The sequence below is a fragment of the Podarcis bocagei genome, assembly GCF_964188305.1.
Source record: "Podarcis bocagei genome assembly, chromosome: 17".
Taxonomy (NCBI): domain Eukaryota; kingdom Metazoa; phylum Chordata; class Lepidosauria; order Squamata; family Lacertidae; genus Podarcis; species Podarcis bocagei.
The window spans coordinates 900,381-922,159 of record NC_138143.1 but is presented as its reverse complement, the minus strand read 5'-3'; the positions used below and the strand labels follow the sequence as shown (position 1 = coordinate 922,159).

At 43.5% G+C, this 21,779-nt stretch overlaps 1 protein-coding gene across 4 annotated transcripts in view; it reads right to left on the bottom strand.

The window, feature by feature from the left end:
* Positions 1 to 242: 242 nt before the first annotated feature.
* PTPN18 (protein tyrosine phosphatase non-receptor type 18) overlaps positions 243 to 21,779 on the bottom strand; it is a 107,803-nt gene continuing 86,266 nt past the window's right edge. For all 4 annotated transcript variants that reach the window (XM_081177382.1, XM_081177383.1, XM_081177381.1 and 1 more), the window contains 5 exons: positions 14,581 to 14,918; positions 9,217 to 9,296; positions 2,199 to 2,226; positions 1,237 to 1,341; positions 243 to 655 (listed from right to left, as the gene is read on the bottom strand). In XM_081177382.1, the coding sequence (XP_081033508.1) occupies positions 588 to 655; positions 1,237 to 1,341; positions 2,199 to 2,226; positions 9,217 to 9,296; positions 14,581 to 14,918 (619 nt within the window). In that variant the 3' untranslated portion in view covers positions 243 to 587. The remainder of the gene's footprint in view (positions 656 to 1,236; positions 1,342 to 2,198; positions 2,227 to 9,216; positions 9,297 to 14,580; positions 14,919 to 21,779) is intronic.

Here is a 21,779-nt window from a genome sequence, read left to right as displayed (position 1 = left end):
GGGGGGGCCCTAACCCAGTGAACTAATTTGAAGTGCTGGTGCCAGGCCTTGATGGGAGAAGACCAAGAATCCCAAAGCTACCAAATGTCTTCCTTCCATTCCTTCCCATTCCATAGACTAGGTTGCAGAAATGACTGTAGTAAGAGGAGAAATGTAAATTGACATAAGATGGGGCAATCAGGCAGACTCCTGAGTGGAATGGATTTGCTCCAGTGGCTGTTGATAAAAGCGCAATTCACAAATTAGCAAATATTGTTTAATGGGAGGAGGGATGTGCTGTGTTGATGGTTCCTGGCATGGGGTACCAGGCTTTAAATTTTGGCGGGCAAAACTGCCCTGGCCAACTAAGAGCCGCTCAATAAGCTGGTGAAGACATTTTGAGCACGTCCATATCCTTCTCTTCTGGTAGAAAAGTCCTGGAGTATAGTGCATGCAACTGCTGCTGCCTTTTGGTCCATGGCCCCAGAGGCACAATTTGCTGGTGGTTATTATTTTTACAGTTATTCCCTAAGGAAGTGAGCAGGCAGCAGTATTGGTCCCGATCTGTATTGCTCAAAGGCAGAAGCAGTGTCTCTCTGTCATGCTGCCTAGATGCGACTCCATTCAGCAGGAGGGTCTCTTGGTCCCTTGGGCTTCCCGATGCGGAAGTTAAACCCTGGAGGGGCAAGAGGAGATGGACAAAGCACTGAGAGGTTTGTTCTATTTCTTTTATGATTCCCTCCCCTTCACATCTCTGATGGCAACTGTCCTTTTGTGTATTTTAATTTTAACACATGACAGGATGTGGAGAATCATGCAGTCCTCTTGAGCTATCTTTAACAACCTCACTCTTCTTTCCTCCTAACGTGGATTATGTTGGAGGTGTTTGTATATCTTGCTGTACCCATAAAAATGTAAGGCTGTCATTATGCTGCAGTTCATGTGCCTGCCACTAGGCAGCTGCACCAGCTCCAGTGTGAAAAAAGGAAGGTGGGTGTCGTCATGTGGGGGGGAGGTAGTTGGCAAAGGTGGTGGCAGAGAGGTGGGGTTGATCAGTGAAGCAAGCAGTGGCAGTAGACCCTAGTATGTATATTGAAATCTACACAGGTGTGTGAACCAGTGTGTGTGTGTGTGTGTGTGTGTGTGTTTGAGAGAGAGATTTGGGTAGGAACCTGGCCCTCTCCGCCCCCTCAGTTTCCACACGAATGCACCCTGCAGCACTATCATGACCTTTTGCCTAAAGGTCCCCTTACTTACCCATTCCATTGGCAGAAGATACCACCGCATTTGGGCTACTCCTGGGACTGATGTTGCTCACATCTTCATATTCTTGGGTGGGGGCAGTCCGTGGTGATGGTGGGGCTAATAAAAAAACACGAGAGGATGTCAATTCTCACATCAGCTTGCCTGTAACAAACACTGGGGCAAACATCATCTAAGAAGCTAGAATATAGGGATGTTCATGTCTTGTGAAAGGCGGGCTGAAAGAAGAGTGCCAGCTGAGCCTTGCAGACCACAAGACCCACAACTTTCCAGCACCACTTTCTGAGATTTGTCATCCTGGGACGACTAGGGTCGTGACAAACTAGCACTCCGGTATGGCAACTCGGAAGGAGACCTTGTAGAAGGTAGCAACAGCTTCCAGGAGGTTGTGGGAAACTAATAAGGCAGAAACTTTAACCCTCCAGTTGTTGCTGAACTACAACTCCCATTATCCTTGTCCATTGACTGCTTGCTAGGGTTGATGGGTGTTGTCGGTCACCAACATCTGGAGGGCCTAGGTTCCCCACTGCTGCAGTGAATACACCCTTTCCTTTCCATCTCTTGGAAGGCAGTCGCTCTCAGAAATGAGTCGTAAGCCATTTGAAGGGATCCAGCTAATCGGTTCTGTGTAACTTTCTCTGAGCTTGGCCTAACCCTAGTTTAGAAAGAACACAGCAAGAGTCCCAGTGGATCGGACCACAGGCCCACCGTAGCCCAGCATCCTCTTCTCACAGTGGCCAACCAACATTTGATGATCCCCTGTTCTAGCACAATGTAAAAGAGGCAAAAACCCATTATCTCCCTTCTCTTTCCACATTGTTAAAAGTAGAAGTCCCTGTACTGTAGATGTTTTTGGACTCCCATCAGCTCCACCCACCATGGTCAGGGATGATGGGAGTTGTAGTCAAACAACATCCATGTTCCCCATCACCATTTGAAAGTATTTTGCTTCTTACCTTTCTTCCCAGGTGATGAACTAAAAACCTAGAGCAAGGGAAGAAAAGAAGTATTTGAAGAAGAAATCTCTCATGGATGCCTTAGCTGGGATTCGTGCATTGCAGGGGCTTGACCCCTGGGGTCCCTTCCAACTCTATGATTCTGTGAAATAAAACATTTCTGCACTGCTCAAACACACTTCATTCTAGCACTGCCCTTGGCGAATGAGAGAGTAACAAGGATGCATTTTATTGATTCCCTTATTAAATGTATATTCCACCCTTGCTTTTGAAGGAGCCCAGGGTAGTAAGCTCATCCAAAAGAAAAGCATTATAAAAACATTGTTTCATCCGGTGATGAAACAGCTGCTGTAGATGACCTGGGGCAAGACAAGAAGGGAAGAGTTCTCACTCTTATTCTTAAAATAAGCAGCACTATGGTTAGATCTAGGGGGAAAGAAAATTATATCGCTATACACAGATGGAGTGAGCCTTAGTGGGCAGGGTTGCTAGGCTGGTTTTCCAACACCAAGTGCAGAGGAGCAAGGGGGGGGGCTTGGTGCAAGTGAGGTGGTGGGAACATCAGGTGGGCTCTGCTGGGCCACATGGGCCATACCAAGCTCCCTGCTGCTTTGCTCCTCCTCTCAGGAACCAGGAGTGACTTCTGGTGTGTCAGCAACATAGCCCCTCCTGCTCCTGCTGCTGCAGAGTAAGAACAGAGGACTTTGCCTCATTGACTTCTAGCATATTTATGTTTAGGGTTTTGTCTGTTGTGTACCTAAGAGAAACAGCCCAGACATTTGAGCCAAGGGAAGACCCATTTTGCTACAAAGGAAATTGAATTCTCCCTGCTTCTATAAATTAAGGATGCCAAGCACATGTGAATAATTTCTTATTTGCATAACTTTTTATGTACATTTTGGTCATTTTGTATCCTCCTGAAGTCGTGCTTACTATGGAAAATCATATTCAAAAGATGCAATTCCTTATGAGGCTTCACTAAATATTGCCTGCACATTTTCAAGCACATCTTCAGTCCCAATGGCTAGAAACTTGGTTTTGTTTATGTGTGTTTTATAAAGTGAAAGCCAAGGTTCTTAGGAATCTGGTTTTTTTACATTCAGTGCCAAGTTTTCTCCAGTTTGTTCCTCCAGCCCTGACTTTACTAAGCTGCACAGCTGGGAGCGGGGAATGATGGATTTACTTTCCCCCTTTTGACTCAATCATAACACACACACTAAAATGGAGGGGGCTTGAACCTCCCTTTGCTACTGCCTCCATATTCCTAGGGATGCCTAACATGTTTCATGCTCCAGTGTGGGATATAAAGCTGCAGTCAAGTACAACATTCCTGCAGTGGACGCGTTGGGGGATGTTTGGCCCACTCGGGAGAAGACTTCCCGTTTCCTCCTGAGCTGGGACATGTACTGGCATGGAGGAGCCCACGGCCTCCGTGTTCGGATCAGTGTGTGTTTGGAGAAGGGACTGCTTAGTCGCCGTCACTTGGGACTAACTTCTTTATGGAATAGTTCTAGTTGTTATGTAACCTAAGTCTGCCTTCAGGGATAGGTCTGTGAACCTGAATGAATCTGTGTGTAAGCTACTTTTATATTAATGTTAATCAGAGTCTTGTGTTTATTCTTTTTAAGAGGGATTAGAAGGGATTTTATCTTTAATAGTAAGACTCAGGTGAGTTAGCAACAAGCTGATCACTGCATAATTTAAAAAGGGGGTGTTTGGAACTGCTAGAATATGGAACGTGCTAGCGCAAGTTAGGAAGGATATCATAAAATAATATATCCTCTCCTGCCTCCCTAATCATCCCCACACAGTGTACTATTAACTTGCAAAGTGTTTTGAAATATCAGGTTCACATTGTCAGTAGTTGTTCACTAATTTTCCAATTCTACAGATGGGAAAATCAAGGCTGAGGCAGACCTAGCAGGGCAGCAGTTGAAGAAGGAGCAAAAAAGGTTTTCTTGTGTGTTTCTTTGTGGCTGATTAGCTGTTCTCCCTGTGCAAAGGTCAGAGGGGGCAGGGTTTCTGTTGAGGCAGGGGATTAGCTGTGGGAGGAGCTTATCAGACCTAGCAGGGCAGCACAGTTTGATCCATCTTTTAGATTTAGGGGAGCTAGTCTCAAACGTTTGTTGGGGGAGACCTAGGTTTTTTTTCTTGTGGGGGGAGTTATTTGTCCTGCCTTCACGCTTTTTATGATGGAGGACCGCTGCAGCCACCCCCAACGACACGTTCTCAGGATGGAGGGGGAGGGAACAACTGCAGCCGCCTGTGGTTCCTGCGCAATGTTTGCCATCTTGCCAAAGGTTGCAGGCAGCTTTACCTGCAGCAATTGCATGTTGATTGCCCTCTTAAAAGACAAAGTCCAGCAACTGGAGGAACGTGTAGCTACGCTCCAAAGAATTAGAGAGCTCGAGCTCTTCTTGGAAGCAACAGAGCACACCGTCTCCACCAAGGAGGAGACAGGGGACTCCCCTGAGAAGGAGGCCAGTTCACCAACACAGGAGCCAGATATATGGAGAAACGTGACTCAAAGAAGTAGGAGGCCCAGGGTTCGCTCTGATTGTTTAGAAATACACAATCGCTTTGAGGTCCTCTCCCCTAGCATGGAAGACGAAGAGCAGACTCCATTTGAGGATCTCTCCCTCACTACAGTCGATCAGGTATATGAAGATGAGCAGCAAAGTCAGTCCTCAGGGAATGTGCAGGCGACCTTGGAACAGACAGCTCACGGAAGAACCCCAACCAAACCTAAGAGGAGGCATGTAGTGGTGATAGGGGATTCCCTACTGAGGGGAACAGAAGCAGTGATCTGTGGGCCCGACAAGATGTCTCGGGAAGTGTGCTGTCTCCCCGGGGCTAAGATCCAAGATGTAACTGAACGACTGCAAGGAATCATAAAACCCACTGACAAATACCCCTTCCTCTTGGTTCATGTGGGAACCAATGACACTGCAAGCAATAGCCTCCAGAAGATCAAAAGAGACTACGAGGCTCTCGGCAGGAAATTGAAGCAACTAAATGCACAAATTGTCATCTCATCTGTCCTCCCAGTTGAACGACGTGGCCCAGGGAGAGAGGGGAAAATAGTGGAAGTGAACAGCTGGCTTCGCAAATGGTGTAAACAGGAACAGTTTGGATTCTTAGATCACGGACTGCAGTTTCTTGAAGATGGACTTCTGGCAAGCGATGGGCTGCACCTCACAACGGTTGGGAGAAATGTTTTTGCCAAAAATCTCAGAAACCTCATCAGGAGGGCTTTAAACTGACTAATGTGGGGGAGGGAGACAGTGCTCCTGAAGGTAGGAGTCTATCAATTGATGAAGATGATCATCCAAATGTCATAGACCAAATGGAGCAAACAGCACGCAGACCTAGTGGTGGGAGGAAAAAATCCTTAAATAAGAGACCCGGGGGAATGATTAATGGACTTCAATGTCTGTACACTAATGCGCAAAGCATGGGAAATAAACAAGATGAGCTTGAGCTCTTGGTACAGCAAACTAAATATGACATAATAGGCATCACTGAAACCTGGTGGGATAAGTCCCACGATTGGAATGTAATAATGGGGGGATACAATCTATTTCAGAGAAACAGACCAGACAAGAAAGGAGGAGGAGTGGCATTATATGTCAGGGATGTGTATACCTGTGAAGAGATCCAAGATTTAGAACCTCAAAGCCAAAGTGAGAGCATTTGGGTCAAAATTAAGGGAGAGAAGAATAATAGAGATCTCATTGTGGGAGTTTACTATAGATCCCCAAGCCAAACGGAGGACATAGATGATGCCTTCCTGGAACAGATGGCCAAGCATGCAAAAGGAAGGGAGATAGTAGTAATGGGGACTTCAATTACCCGGATATTTGTTGGATGTCAAACTCAGCCAAGAGCTTAAGGTCAAACAGATTCCTCACTGGCCTTGCAGACAACTTCATTGTCCAGAAAGTGGGAGAAGCAACAAGAGGAACAGCCATTTTAGATCTGGTCCTAACCAATGTTGATGACCTGGTTAGTGGGGTAGAAGTGGAAGGATCATTAGGCGCGAGTGATCATGCTCTTCTGAAGTTTACTATACAGCGGAAAGGAGCAGCCAAGCATACTAGGACTGAATTTCTTGACTTTAAGAAAGCCGACTTCATAAGACTTAGGGAAGTGCTGGGTGAGATCCCATGGACAGTAATACTAAAAGGAAAGGGAGTTCATGATGGCTGGGAGTTTGTTAAGAGGGAGATAGTAAAAGCACAACGTCAGGCAATACCAATGAGATGGAAACATGGAAGGTGCTTAAAGAAGCCAGGGTGGCTATCTAAAGAACTTTTAACTGAGTTAAGATTAAAAAAGGATGTGTACAAAAAATGGAAAAGGGGGGAAACCACCAAAGAGGAATTCAAACAAATAGCCAGCACGTGTAGACACAAAGTCAGAAAAGCTAAAGCACAGAATGAACTCAGGTTTGCTAGAGAGGTTAAAAGCAACAAAAAAGGCTTTTATGGGTATGTTCGTAGCAAAAGGAAGAACAAAGAAACAGTGGGGTCACTCAGAGGAGAAGATGGTGAAATGCAAACAGGGGACACAGAAAGGGCTGAACTCCTCAATGCCTTCTTTGCCTCAGTCTTCTCTGATAAAGAAAACAATGCCCGACCTGAAGAATTTGGAGCAAATGATTCAGCAAAGGAAACACAGCCCAGAATAACTAAGGAGATAGTACAAGAATACTTGGCTAGTTTAGATGTATTCAAATCTCCAGGGCCAGATGAACTGCATCCAAGAGTTTTAAAAGAACTGGCAGATGTGATCTCAGAACCACTGGCAGTCATCTTTGAGAATTCCTGGAGAACAGGCGAAGTCCCGGCAGACTGGAGGAGGGCAAATGTTGTCCCTATTTTCAAAAAGGGGGAAAGAGAGGACCCAAATAATTACCGCCCAGTCAGTCTGACATCAATACCAGGGAAGATTCTGGAGCAGATCATTAAGCAAACAGTCTGTGAGCACCTAGAAAGGAATGCTGTGATTACCAATAGTCAGCATGGATTTCTGAAAAATAAGTCATGTCAGACTAACCTGATCTCGTTTTTTGACAGAATTACAAGCCTGGTAGATGAAGGGAACGCAGTGGATGTAGCCTACCTTGATTTCAGCAAGGCATTTGACAAGGTGCCCCATGATATTCTTGTAAAGAAGCTGGTAAAATGCGGTCTTGACTCTGCTACCACTCAGTGGATTTGTAACTGGCTGACTGACCGAACCCAAAGGGTGCTCATCAATGGTTCCTCTTCATCCTGGAGAAGAGTGACTAGTGGGGTGCCACAGGGTTCTGTCTTGGGCCCGGTCTTATTCAACATCTTTATCAACGACTTGGATGATGGACTCAAGGGCATCCTGATCAAATTTGCAGATGACACCAAACTGGGAGGGGTGGCTAACACCCCAGAGGACAGGATCACACTTCAAAACGACCTTGACAGATTAGAGAACTGGGCCAAAACAAACAAGATGAACTTTAACAGGGAGAAATGTAAAGTATTGCACTTGGGCAAAAAAAATGAGAGGCACAAATACAAGATGGGGGACACCTGGCTTGAGAGCAGTACATGTGAAAAGGATCTAGGAGTCTTGGTTGACCACAAACTTGACATGAGCCAACAGTGTGACGCGGCAGCTAAAAAAGCCAATGCAATTCTGGGCTGCATCAATAGGAGTATAGCATCTAGATCAAGGGAAGTAATAGTGCCACTGTATTCTGCTCTGGTCAGACCTCACCTGGAGTACTGTGTCCAGTTCTGGGCACCACAGTTCAAGAAGGACACTGACAAACTGGAACGTGTCCAGAGGAGGGCAACCAAAATGGTCAAAGGCCTGGAAACGATGCCTTATGAGGAACGGCTAAGGGAGCTGGGCATGTTTAGCCTGGAGAAGAGGAGGTTAAGGGGTGATATGATAGCCATGTTCAAATATATAAAAGGATGTCACATAGAGGAGGGAGAAAGGTTGTTTTCTGCTGCTCCAGAGAAGCGGACACGGAGCAATGGATCCAAACTACAAGAAAGAAGATTCCACCTAAACATTAGGAAGAACTTCCTGACAGTAAGAGCTGTTTGACAGTGGAATTTGCTGCCAAGGAGTGTGGTGGAGTCTCCTACTTTGGAGGTCTTTAAGCAGAGGCTTGACAACCATATGTCAGGAGTGCTCTGATGGTGTTTCCTGCTTGGCAGGGGGTTGGACTCGATGGCCCTTGTGGTCTCTTCCAACTCTAGGATTCTATGATTCTATGATTCAATGGATCCAAACTACAAGAAAGAAGATTCCACCTAAACATTAGGAAGAACTTCCTGACAGTAAGAGCTGTTTGACAGTGGAATTTGCTGCCAAGGAGTGTGGTGGAGTCTCCTTCTTTGGAGGTCTTTAAGCAGAGGCTTGACAACCATATGTCAGGAGTGCTCTGATGGTGTTTCTTGCTTGGCAGGGGGTTGGACTCGATGGCCCTTGTGGTCTCTTCCAACTCTATGATTCTATGATTCTATGAACTTATCCAAAGCTAAACAACAAATACATTGTAGAAGAGGAACTTGAGCCCAAGCATAGGAGCCAACTCCTAGGGGCCAAAGTCCCTCCCCCCAAAAAAATATTTGAGGATGCCAGCTCCCCCTCCAAGTGGATTGGCGTTGCCATTCAAATCGTGTGCAGGCAACAAGTATTGGGATTGATTATGGGGGGGGGGCTCTTACCTGCCTCCCCCCATATTTTATTCAAGTTGGCACCCTGGAGGCCAGGTCTAGTAGAGCCAAACACACCCTAAAAACCAATCTGAATCAGGGCTGGGGGACTCTGTGGCCCTTCCAATATGCTGTTGAACTCCTCCCCAGCCAGCAGAATCAATGGTCGGGGAGGGGGCAGTGGGAGTTGAAGAAGATCTGAAGGGCTACAGGTGCCCCATCCCTTCTGGTCTACAGTTTTTGTCGGAGGCTTATCCCGGTCCTGTGACATAGAAATGTGGCTGGGAAGCACCGCGCAGAGAACATACTGTGGGCAGCAGGTTCCTCAGGGGCTTTTTCCCTAATCCATTGATGTGAGAGGAGGAGGTGACTCTGGGATTGGAATCGCCTGTAGCAGAGAGAAGAGATCAGACAAAGAAAAGGTTATTCCCGATAGGTGCTTTCTGTACTCCCTTTGCTGTAACCACGACAGGCCAGAGGGACCTAAACGTTTCCTCGGGATTATGATATTAGTATTAGTATTATTACAGTCATACCTTGGTTGTTGAATGGCTTAGTTGTCAAACAAATCGGCTCCCGAATGCTGCAAACCCGGAAGTGAGTGTTCCGGTTTGGGAACATTCTTTGGAACCTGGACGCCTGACGCGGCTTCCACAACTTCTGATTGGCTGCAGGAGCCAGAATGGATTCCGTTCGACTTATGAGGTACAACTATATTTCTACTATCAACTACAGTCATACCTCGGGTTGAAGTTGCTTCAGGTCGAGTGCTTTTGGGTTGTGCTCCCCGTTACTTCTGGGTTTCGCCGCTCACGCATGAGCAGATGGTCAAAATGACATCGTGTGCATGCGCAGAAGCAGTGAACCGCAACCCGCGCATGCGCGGACACAGGTTGCGTTTGCTTCAGGATGTGAACGGGGCTCTGGAACGGATCCCGTTCGTATCCAGAGGTACCACTGTATAATCAATGACCTATCAACAGATTCCTCCCTGACAATTTACGATAATCTCATTGAGTTCTTGCAGGATGTGGTCTCTGTTAACATAAACCCAGCCAGCAAGCCCCGCATTGCTAAAGGGTGCAGATGGTTCGACCAAGAGTGCCGCACAAAGAAGAAACACTGACCTATAGAAACACTGGCCTAAACTATTTACCCCCCACTTATTTCAAAATTTAAAAAGAGTACAAAGCCCTTTTGGCTTCAAAAAGAAAGGCAGTCTGAACAAAACTCCTGGCCTCTGTTGCTGAATGCCTCGCTAAACAACGAAACAAAACTCTTCTGGCAACTGGTCTCTGGCTTCCTGAGCAACAGCTCTCCAGCCCCCAGCTGTGCCATTCCAGCTCAGGTATGGGAGAACCATTTTAGAAATATATTCACGGAAAATTCAAATCTCCCCGCCAGTTTTTATGATGAAGTTTCAGCAGAACTGTCACTGCTCCCACAATGGAGCCCAGTTACAGTGGAAGAAGTCTATAAATTAATTGGGAGCCTTAAGAGTGGTAAGGCCCCAGGAAATGACTTTATCCCAGCTGAATTGATCATATCAAATCAGCACTGGTGGGCTCCTCTTCTGGCGGCACTTTTTATGATAGTAAATAACTCAAGCAAAGTACCATCTAGCTAGAAACATGCAATAGTAGTTTCAATCTTTAAGAGAGGCCAGCCAAACATGCCTTCTAATTATAGGCTAGTCAGTCTGCTTTCAATTATAGAAAAGCTGTATGCCCGCTTTCTCTGTAACAAACTGACAACTTTTCTAAATGACTATAAATATATCTGAAGCTCGGGCAGCTTTCCGCGAAAACACTCAACATCAGACCACTGTCTAACGCTGTCCCTCCTAGCTGAGAAGTACACCAGACCTCTACAGGGAAAACTCTTTGTGGCCTTTATGGACCTGAAATCTGCCTTTGACTCCATCCCTGGATTCCAACTATGGTCCAAATTACATCTAGTACTGAAGGATAAACGTCTCCTATATCTTACTAAAGCCCTGCACAGTGGAAGCAATTTGCAGGTTAGGTGTGGGTTGCAGGGCCAGCTCTCAGAATGTATTGAGATGGCCAGGGGAGTGAGACAGGGATGCATTTTGGCCCCTACCTTGTTCAGTTCGTTGTTTATTTGTTTTTAATTTAAATTTCTATTGGAATTTTATTTACAACATAACACAAACCCCCACGCCCCAATACACAAATCCACCTCATTAAACGTGAACATAACATACAGTGAGCATAACATACAACAATACAAACAACCAAAAAAATACTTCCTTTATCCTGTATCTGGCCTCCTTATTTACTTCTTATAAACAGTTTATAAGATGTTCAGTTTGTTTCTGAATGACTTAGAGGCAAGCTTAATGGACCCTGATGGCCATCTTCCAAAAATAGGGACAAGAAAGACCCCTTTCTTGCTGTATGCGGATGACACGGCCATCTTCTCCCAAACCAGACCTGGCCTGAACTACCAACTAAGGAAATTCTGAGACTACTGCTCTGGTAATAGGTTATCCATCAATTATGAAAAATCAAAAGTCCTGGTGTTTGAGAAGAGATTGTCCCTGAGTAAATGGGTACTGGACGGTCACAAACTAGAGCAGACCAAATTCTTCCGGTACCTAGGGCTTCTGTTCCATCATTCCAAGTCCTGGAAACATCATTGGCAAACTGCCTATCGAAAGGCGGAGGTAAGCAAACTGGCTATACTTCAATTCTTTTATACAAGGGGAGGCCATTATGTTCCATCAGCCATTAAGGTATTTAATGCAAAATCTGTCTCTCAACTCCTCTAGGCCTCAAACATCTGGTTCAATGGCTCATTCTCCAGGTTTGATGACTTCCAGGCAAAGTTTCTCCGGTCCCTCCTACAAGTTCCAAATTGTGTTCCAAAGGCAATACTATTTTTAGAAACAGGTGAATGTCTTCTATCAAGTAAAGCATGGTGGGCTGCCCTGAGATACTGGCTCAAGATCTCAGTCTTTGGCCTAGGGAAGGGGTTCCATACCTAAACAACGAGGAGTTTGCCAGCTCATAGATGAAAATGATGGTTAGAAAAGCCACTTAGCTTGGTATGCCACCTTGTCTCCTGTACCATCTGGGCTATGATACCACCCTTGAATCTCTGAGGCAAAGCCTCTGGAACATATCACATTGTTGTTGTTTAGTCGTTTAGTCGTGTCCGACTCTTCGTGACCCCATGGACCAGAGCACGCCAGGCACTTCTGTCCTCCACTGCCTCCCGCAGTTTGATCAAACTCATGCTGGTAGCTTCAAGAACACCATCCAACCATCTCATTCTCTGTCGTCCCCTTCTCCTTGTGCCCTCCATCTTTCCCAACATCAGGGTCTTTTCCAGGGAGTCTTCTCTTCTCATGAGGTGGCCAAAGTATTGGAGCCTCAGCTTCACGATCTGTCCTTCCAGTGAGCGCTCAGGGCTGATTTCCTTCAGAATGGATAGGTTTGATCTTCTTGCAGTCCATGGGACTCTCAAGAGTCTCCTCCAGCACCATAATTCAAAAGCATCAATTCTTCGGCGATCAGCCTTCTTTATGGTCCAGCTCTCACTTCCATACATCACTACTGGGAAAACCATGGCTTTTACTATACGGACCTTTGTTGGCAAGGTGATGTCTCTGCTTTTTAAGATGTTGTCTAGGTTTGCCATCGCCTTTCTCCCAAGGAGCAGGCGTCTTTTAATTTCGTGACTGCTGTCACCATCTGCACTGATCATGGAGCCCAAGAAGGTAAAATCTCTCACTGCCTCCATTTCTTCCCCTTCTATTTGCCAGGAGGTGATGGGCCCAGTGGCCATGATCTTCGTTTTTTTGATGTTGAGCTTCAGACCATATTTTGCGCTCTCCTCTTTCACCCTCATTAAAAGGTTCTTTAATTCCTCTTCACTTTCTGCCATCAAGGTTGTGTCATCTGCATATCTGAGGTTGTTGATATTTCTTCCGGCAATCTTAATTCCGGCTTGGGATTCATCCAGCCCAGCCTTTCGCATGATGAATTCCGCATATAAGTTAAATAAGCAGGGAGACAATATACAGCCTTGCCGTACTCCTTTCCCAATTTTGAACCAATCAGTTGTTCCATATCCAGTTCTAACTGTAGCTTCTTGTCCCACATAGAGATTTCTCAGGAGACAGATGAGGTGGTCAGGCACTCCCATTTCTTTAAGAACTTGCCATAGTTTGCTGTGGTCAACACAGTCAAAGGCTTTTGCATAGTCAATGAAGCAGAAGTAGATGTCTTTCTGGAACTCTCTAGCTTTCTCCATAATCCAGCGCATGTTTTCAATTTGGTCTCTGGTTCCTCTGCCTCTTCTAAATCCAGCTTGCACTTCTGGGAGTTCTCGGTCCACATACTGCTTGAGCCTTCCTTGTAGAATTTTAAGCATAACCTTGCTAGCGTGTGAAATGAGTGCAATTGTGCGGTAGTTGGAGCATTCTTTGGCACTGCCTTTCTTTGGGATTGGGATGTAGACTGATCTTCTCCAATCCTCTGGCCACTGCTGAGTTTTCCAAACTTGCTGGCATATTGAGTGTAGCACCTTAACAGCATCATCTTTTAAAATTTTAAACAGTTCAGCTGGAATACCATCACTTCCACTGGCCTTGTGATCTCCAATCTCAATCTCATGTTATCTGTGGCCCATTAGCAGTAGGAATTCACTATGGGTTGGAGTTTCAGACGCCTGCATATCTTAGAAATTTGTCTGTACCAACATATCGGCGTCTTTTCACCAAAGCCAGATCAACATATCCATGACTAAACAAATAGCGCTTTGGTCTCCCTTCCCTGGGGGGTTGTTTGTATGAATCTGTATTTTATTCTGAATCCATGTTATGGCTCGTTGGGCCGCAATAAAGATTATATTATTGTATTTCTATTTCTATACCACTTTATATTCTTAAGGGGAAAAAATCAAAGCGGATTACAACACATTAAAATATTAAATAAAACAATCCAGGAAAAATGACTGAAGAATGATATTTGCAGCCTTTAATGTTTTACTGTGGATTTTATTAGTTACATCTAATCTATGTTTGCAGCCTTTGTGAATTCCCATTTGAATTTGCTTGGGTTCTGTACACCCAAAGAAAAACCCCATGAAATACCCCCAAATCCAAATTTGTCATGATGACTAGAATCTTGTTTACTTGCATTGAAATCATATGATATTCACAGAGCTAGTTTAGCACAGTATTTTAAGAAAATGTGCTATGATCCAGGGACATCCTTAGTTCAAATGTCTCTTCTGTCATTAGCTAGATAACAGCCTGTGCACGTTGGCTCAACAGCAAGTGTCACCACCAGTTCCAGGTGACCCTTTTTGTCAAGTAGGTGTGCTCTGGCCTCCCTTCCCCTATGTCTGCAACATGAGATGATAACGCTGACCTGCCATATCTTGCAGGCCTGATGTTAGGGTTACTGAGATAATGTTTAGGGAAGTTTTAAATCTTTAATGTTCTATTGTGTTTTTACTATTCTGCTGGGAGCTGCCCGGAGTGGCTGGGAAAACCCAGTCAGATGGGCAGGATATAAATAATAAAATTATTATTACTATAAAAGAACTGGAGCACTTAAAACTACTGCATAAATGTTAAGTCTTATTGTTATACAGTTATACAAATTCTTAAGTGCACACAAACTATTACTTCACATCACCTGGGTTAATTTGGGCGTATTCGCAGGTTGCCGCAGAAGCTGGCCGGTGGATGGGGCTTCCAGGCAGCGAGTGACTGACTTGCACTCCCACAAAGGCACTGGGGTCAATTGCCAAGGTGTCGGGCACATTGCTCATCCGAGGCTTCACTGCGGCATAAAGGGGTCCCTCTCCACTAAGCGGGGCCTCGTTGCCTGGAGCAGGAGGAGGAGGAGAAGCACCCAGTCCACTTCGCCGGAGCTTGTTCACAACCGCATAGGTATCACCCATGTCCCTGATGAGCTTGGGTGGTTGTTCTGGTGCTGATGTGGGCTGAGGGTCAACCGGCACCGAGATGCTCCTGGATCAGGGAACACAGAGGTTTATGTGAAATCTCCACAAAAGGCGAAGGGACCTCTCTCAGGATAAGAGTTTATGAGTCAGGCTACTGAAGTTACCGGTATATATATTTTTAAAGGATGCATATTTGTAATGCACAAAATGTACATGTACATTTTCTCAAGTGATTTCTTTTAGTTATTTCCTCTGCAGAGGAGTATAAAACAATTTAGGAACAATAATTGCTTTAAGAAATCTTATGCATGAGGAAGAGTTTGCGGTAATTTTACTTCTCAGCTGTAGCCCAGCCTAGGATTTTTCCAGAGGAACCCCCTGCCCTCCTCTCCATTTTGACTTTCTTCACTGCCTCTATTGCATCTGCAGAAAACAGCAGCAGGAGACTTTTTCAGGTGGTCCGAAATTTAGCGGAACCACCTGTTACATCGGGGCCCAGTATGGGCCACATGATCTCCTGCAATGATTTTGCAAAGTTTTTTGCAGATAAAGTTGCTCAGATTTGGAAAGAGGTAGACGCCACCATGGGAGCAGGGCCGGGGCAGGAGAGTGCTAGAGTCCTGTCTAGTCAAATTGCAAAAGTCAATTCCAATCTGTTACCTCCGAGGATGTGGACAGGCTGCTTGGACGAGTGAAACCAACCACCTGTCTCCTTGATCCTTGCCCATCCTGGCTTATAAAAGCTAGCCGGGAAGGGCTGGGCGATGGGCTTCGTGGGGTGGTGAATGCTTCCCTCCATGAGGGAGCCTTCCCAGACCCACTGAAAGAGGCGGTTATTAAACCGCTTCTTAAAAAACCATCTTTAGATGCGGCCACAATGGCCAACTATCGCCCAGTCTCAAATCTTCCATTCCGGAGGCGGCACCATCGGCAATGGCGGAATCCCTCTGAATCGGAGGGAGAAGCTCCACAGAAATCGGGTCTACCTGCTGCAGCGAAGCGGGGGACCCTATCGAAAACCGCAGGCGAGTGAAGCCTGTGACCGTGGGACTCGGCGGGCACCTTTTGCACCCCCCCCCCGTTTTGTAAAGGAACTTGGCAAAGAGTTCCGGAGTGAGACGGGGTGTGCGGCGCTGAGAGTTGATCGCTACTTCTGCGGAGTGAAGCTGCACAGCTGATGCCGGAGAGCGCTGACCTTTTTCCTTTGAAATTTCGGCTTCTAAAACTACAACCCGTGAGTAAGATCTTGTAAAAATTGGGAGATCAAAGGATTCGTTTCTTTTGATCGACGCAACGAACTTGAATTTGGCACTGAAGCGGGAAGGCGCAAAAAGGAAGTCCGTCTTCCAGTTTTGTAAATAGGACTAAAGCAAAGACTTTTGAAGCTAAGAACTGGAAAAGCTGAATTAAGAGGAGCTAAATTTTAATGCCAGACACAAGAACTCCCTCCCAGAGTGGGGGGGGGGGAGAAGAAACTGTCGGATTTGAGGGAAAGGGTGGAAAAAAAGACCACCGCTTAATCCCTGATATTGGCCTGCCAGAGACAGTAAGAAAGTGTTGCACCATTTATAGACATTTGTAACTATATGTGACTACTCTGCAATTGAATTGAAAATATTGAAGGACCCTCTCTGTAACTGTTGCTTTTTATTGGAAAACTGGAAGTTGAAAAGGATACGACTGCCTTTAGAAATAAGTTGCTTTGAAAGGAACATTGTTGCCAAGGTGCTTCCCTAGAGGAGGCTTGGGACATAGCTGGGGATTTTCCATTACAGTTGGCTAGGAATTTTTCCCACCACAAAAGAAATCTGAATTGTGTGAGTGACCTTGAATTTTAAAGATAAAGTAATGGATCAGGAAAAACCCCAGCCTTCAAGGATAAAAACCAGGCAGCAGCAACGAAGACAATCAATAGTAGCTCCTCCTGTCCTAGAAAAGGAAGATACTGGGCAGTCTGGAGCAAAAGGTGCGGGCTCTGAAGAGACATTAAATGCATCACTAGATAAAATATTTGGAGCTTTAGAAAAATTGTCAACCAAGACTGCAACTATCAGCTCTAATACACAGGCTATTGATCGGTTGCTGCAGGAATCTAAATTGACAAGAAAAATTGCAGAGGAAGCAAAAGAAAAGGTGTTGGCGGTAGAAGGAAAAATACAGCCAATTAATAAACAACTAGAGGACCATAAGGCACAATTGTCCTTATTTGAACTTTAAGTCAAACAGACCAATTTAAGGATCAGGGCGGTACCAGAATTGGAAGAAGGTAATTTGAGTGATTTTCTTACACAGGAATTTGAAGAATTCTGGGGCCTTGAGCCAGAAAAAGACTTTAAGATAGTGACTGCCTTCAGACTTGGTAAAGGAAGCAAAGGGGGAAGAAAGAACAGGGTAAGAGACTGTTTGATTACTTTCAGATCCAAAGAAGAGAGGGATAAAATACTGAGCCTGCATTACCAGAAATCACTGGAAATAGAGGATTCAAGGATAGAAATTTTTAAAGATATCCCAAAATATTTACTGGACCTCAGAGCTAACTACGGAGATCTAGTGAACCTGTTAAGAAGAAACAATATTATCTTCAGGTGGGAGTTCCCTCAGGGTCTGTCTTTCACTTACAAAGGGAAAAAGGTGAAGATAAGATCAGAAGAGGACAAAGTGAGATTCCTGAAGGATCACGAGGAAGATTTACAAAAAGAGGCAGAGGGAAAAGAACCAAAGATATCAAAACCAGGAGTTTTGGACCCAGCAAAGCTACCATTGGGATTGGATAAACCAGAGAAAGTGATACCACCCACAGATCAAGAACAACTATTAGGAGCAGTTGGAGGGGAAACAGAATAACTACATAATGTCTCTGGAGGTATTAAGTTGGAACATTCGAGGTCTGAACTCCCCTGACAAGAGGAAAAGAATCTTTCATTTATTAAAAAAAAGAAAAATTGGACTTGATTTGTTTGCAAGAAACCCATGTGACTAGAGTACATAGGAAAGTATTAACTAATAAAAGATTGGGCCAAGAATTTATTTCATCAGATAAAGTTAAAAAGAGAGGAGTGGTGATCTACGCAAAAGAAAGTTTATCACCAAAATTCATTTTTAAAAATGAACAAGGAAGATTTGTGGCAATTGAAATACAATTTCAAGGAGAGAGACTCTTGATAGTAGGGGTATATGCACCAAATGAGGGGAAATCAGAATTTTTTAAGAAACTGCATGAGACGTTGTTGGACTTTATGGACTATAATATTATTATGCTTGGAGATATGAATGGAGTGGTATCGACAAATATGGATAAGTCAGAAAGACAAGTGGTGACAAAAGATGGAAGACTACCGAAAACTTTTTTTGAAATGACAGATAATATGGATTTAATCGACACTTGGAGAACTAAGAACCCCCTAGGTAGAGAGGGGACTTTCTTTTCTGAAGCCCAAAAGACTTGGACAAGAATTGACCACATCTGGATAACCAGAGGAATGGCTCCCAAGATTCGAAAAGTGGAAATTTGCCCAAAAACTTGCTCTGACCATAACCCTGTGAAAATGGAAATGAAACTAACACCGACTGGTTCCTTCAGATGGAGGATGAATGACACCCTGTTTAGAGATCCACAAATTATCAAGAAGGCCCAAAAAATTATGAAAGACTATTTTGAGATAAATCTGAAGACCTCTGTGGAAAAAAGAGTAATCTGGGACGCAAGTAAAGCTGTAATGAGATGGTTCTTGATGCAGCACAATGCAATAAAAAGGAGAATTCAAAATGAGAAAAAAAGAAAAGATTTTGGAGAAAATAAGAGAAGGAGAGAAGAAACTTAGAGCTAAACCAAAGTCACAGGAGATCTTGAGAGAAATCAAGTTACATCAAGTACAATATATGAAAATGATAAATCAGGACATTGAATGGAAAATTAAACAGATGAGACAAAAGACCTTCGAATCAGCTAATAAATGTGGGAAGCTGTTAGCGTGGCAGTTGAAGAGGAGACAAAAGTTAAACACGGTTACCAACCTCGAAGTGGATGGAAAGAACATACAGAACCCACAGGAGATTAGAAATTGCTTCCAGAGATACTTTAAACAACTTTATACCCAAGGGCCACAGATTGAGACAAAAATTTACCAATTTTTGAAGACTAACGGATTACAAAAAATTTCTCAAGAAAATAAATTATTATTGAACTACAAAATAACTGAACAAGAGGTGGAAGGGGCGATTCAGAATATGCAATTGGGCAAATCTCCAGGGCCTGATGGGTTAACCTCCAAATATTATAGAACTTTGAAAGACTACTTAATTCAACCACTAAAGGAGGTTTGCAATGAAATTATGGAGGGGGAAAAAGCGCCTGAGACGTGGAAAGAAGCTTATATCACACTTATACCGAAAACTGAGTCTGAAAAGACACAACTTAAGAACTACCGCCCCATATCCCTGCTTAATGTGGATTATAAAATCTTTGCAGACATTCTGGCTGGAAGACTGAAAAAAGTACTGGCAGAGGGGATACATAAAGACCAGGCTGGCTTTCTCCCTGGAAGACATTTATCGGACAATATGAGGAATATAATTAACATCTTAGAAAAGCTGCAAGTGAACATTAATACAAAAGCAGTTTTGATATTTGTAGATGCGGAGAAAGCCTTTGATAATATTTCCTGGAGTTTCATGAAGAAAAATCTTCAGGGGATGGGGGTTGGACAAAACTTTGAAAACGGCATAGGTGCGATTTATTCTGAACAAAAGGCCAAACTGATAGTTAATAATGTGGTGACAGAAGAATTTAAAATAGAGAAAGGGACACGACAAGGCTGCCCAATTTCCCCATTGCTTTTTATTTCAGTTCTGGAGGTTTTGCTAAATATGATTAGAAGGGACCATTTGATTCAAGGTATTCAGGTCGGAGTTAAACAATATAAACTTAAAGCTTTTGCAGATGACCTTGTTCTGACGTTACAAGAGCCAATATCTAGTACTAAGAGGGCTTTAGAAGTAATCCAGGATTTTGGGCAGGTGGCAGGTTTTAAATTGAACAAGTTAAAAACCAAGGTTTTGGAGAAAAATTTGACGTTGATAGAAAGAGAGAGGTTTCAAAAAGAGACAGACTTAACATTGGTAAAGAAGGTAAAATACCTGGGGGTGAATATGACTTCTAAGAATGTGAATTTATTTAAAGATAACTATGAGAAATGTTGGTCAGAAGTGAAAAAAGATTTAGAAATTTGGTCGAATTTGAAGCTTTCCTTGCTGGGTCGAATTGCTGTTATCAAGATGAATGTATTGCCGAGAATGTTATTTCTATTTCAATCATTGCAAATCATTGATAAGATGGATTGTTTCAAGAAGTGGCAAAGAGATATATCTAGATTTGTCTGGCAGGGCAAAAAGCCCAGAATAAAATTTAAGATATTTACTGATGCTAAAGACAGAGGGGGGTTTGCCCTGCCAGACCTTAAACTTTATTATGAATCAGCAGCTTTTTGCTGGCTGAAGGAATGGCTGCTTCTTGAAAATACAGATGTTTTGGATCTTGAAGGTTATGACAATATATTTGGGTGGCATGCATATTTGTGGTATGGCAAGGTAAAAGCACATAAGGCATTTAAAAACCATATTGTCAGGAAAGCATTGTTCAATGTCTGGATAAGATATAAAGACTTTTTGGAGAGTAAAACCCCAAGGTGGCTATCACCTATGGAAGCGAAAGCTCTGAAAAAACTTAACATGGAGGCCAAATGGCCAAAATACTGGGAAATTTTAGAACAGGAAGGTGACAAATTGAAATTGCAGAGTTATGAGAAGCTTAAAGAGAAGGTGCGAGACTGGTTACATTGTTTTCAAATAAGAGAGGTTTATAATTTGGATAAAAAAATTGGTTTCCAGGTGGAAAAATCAAAATTAGAAACAGAACTGTTAGAACCCAATGCTAAGATACTATCAAGAATGTACAATCTGCTGTTGAAATGGAATACTGAGGAAGAAACGGTAAAATCTGCAATGATAAAATGGGCACAAGATATAGGATATAATATTGTGTTTGCTGACTGGGAGAAGTTGTGGACCACCGGGATTAAATTTACGGCATGTAATACCCTAAGAGAGAATATTATGAAAATGAAGTACAGGTGGTACATGACTCCAGTCAAGCTTGCAAAAATATATCATTTGCCCGACAACAAATGTTGGAAATGTAAAGAAATTGAAGGTACATTCTTCCACCTTTGGTGGACGTGCCCAAGGATTAAGGCTTTCTGGGAGATGATCTATAATGAAATGAAAAAGGTATTTAAATATACTTTCCTGAAGAAACCAGAGGCCTTTCTCCTGGGCATAGTTGGCCAATCAGTGCTAAAGAAGGATAGAACTTTCTTTATGTATGCTACAGCAGCAGCAAGAATTCTCATTGCAAAGCATTGGAAGACACAAGACCTACCCACCTTGGAAGAATGGCAGATGCAATTAATAGACTATATGGAAATGGCGGAAATGACTGGCAGAATCCGAGACCAGGGAGAAGAGTTGGTGGAAGAAGATTGGAGGAAATTTAAAACTTATTTACAGAAACATTGTAAAATTTTTGAATGCCGATGACATTGAAATGAATTGAAGGGGTTCTAGCAACAAGGTAAAATGTAAGATGGGATTGATAATAGATAAACTAATAGGATATGAATTTACTGAACCAATTTTCAAAAGGGATACAAAAAAGGGAAGTGTGAGGAAGTCAGGAAAATAAGTTAACTAAAGATGAGAAATCAAAAAAAGGGAGTTTTGTTTTCTTTTATATGTGTTTCTTTTTTCTTCTTTTTCGTGTTTAATGTTTGTATTTTTGTATTTTGTAATTTTGTATTTTTTTGTTTTTGTATTTTTCTGAACTTTTCTATTGATAAAACTTAATAAAATATTAATAAAAAACACACACCAA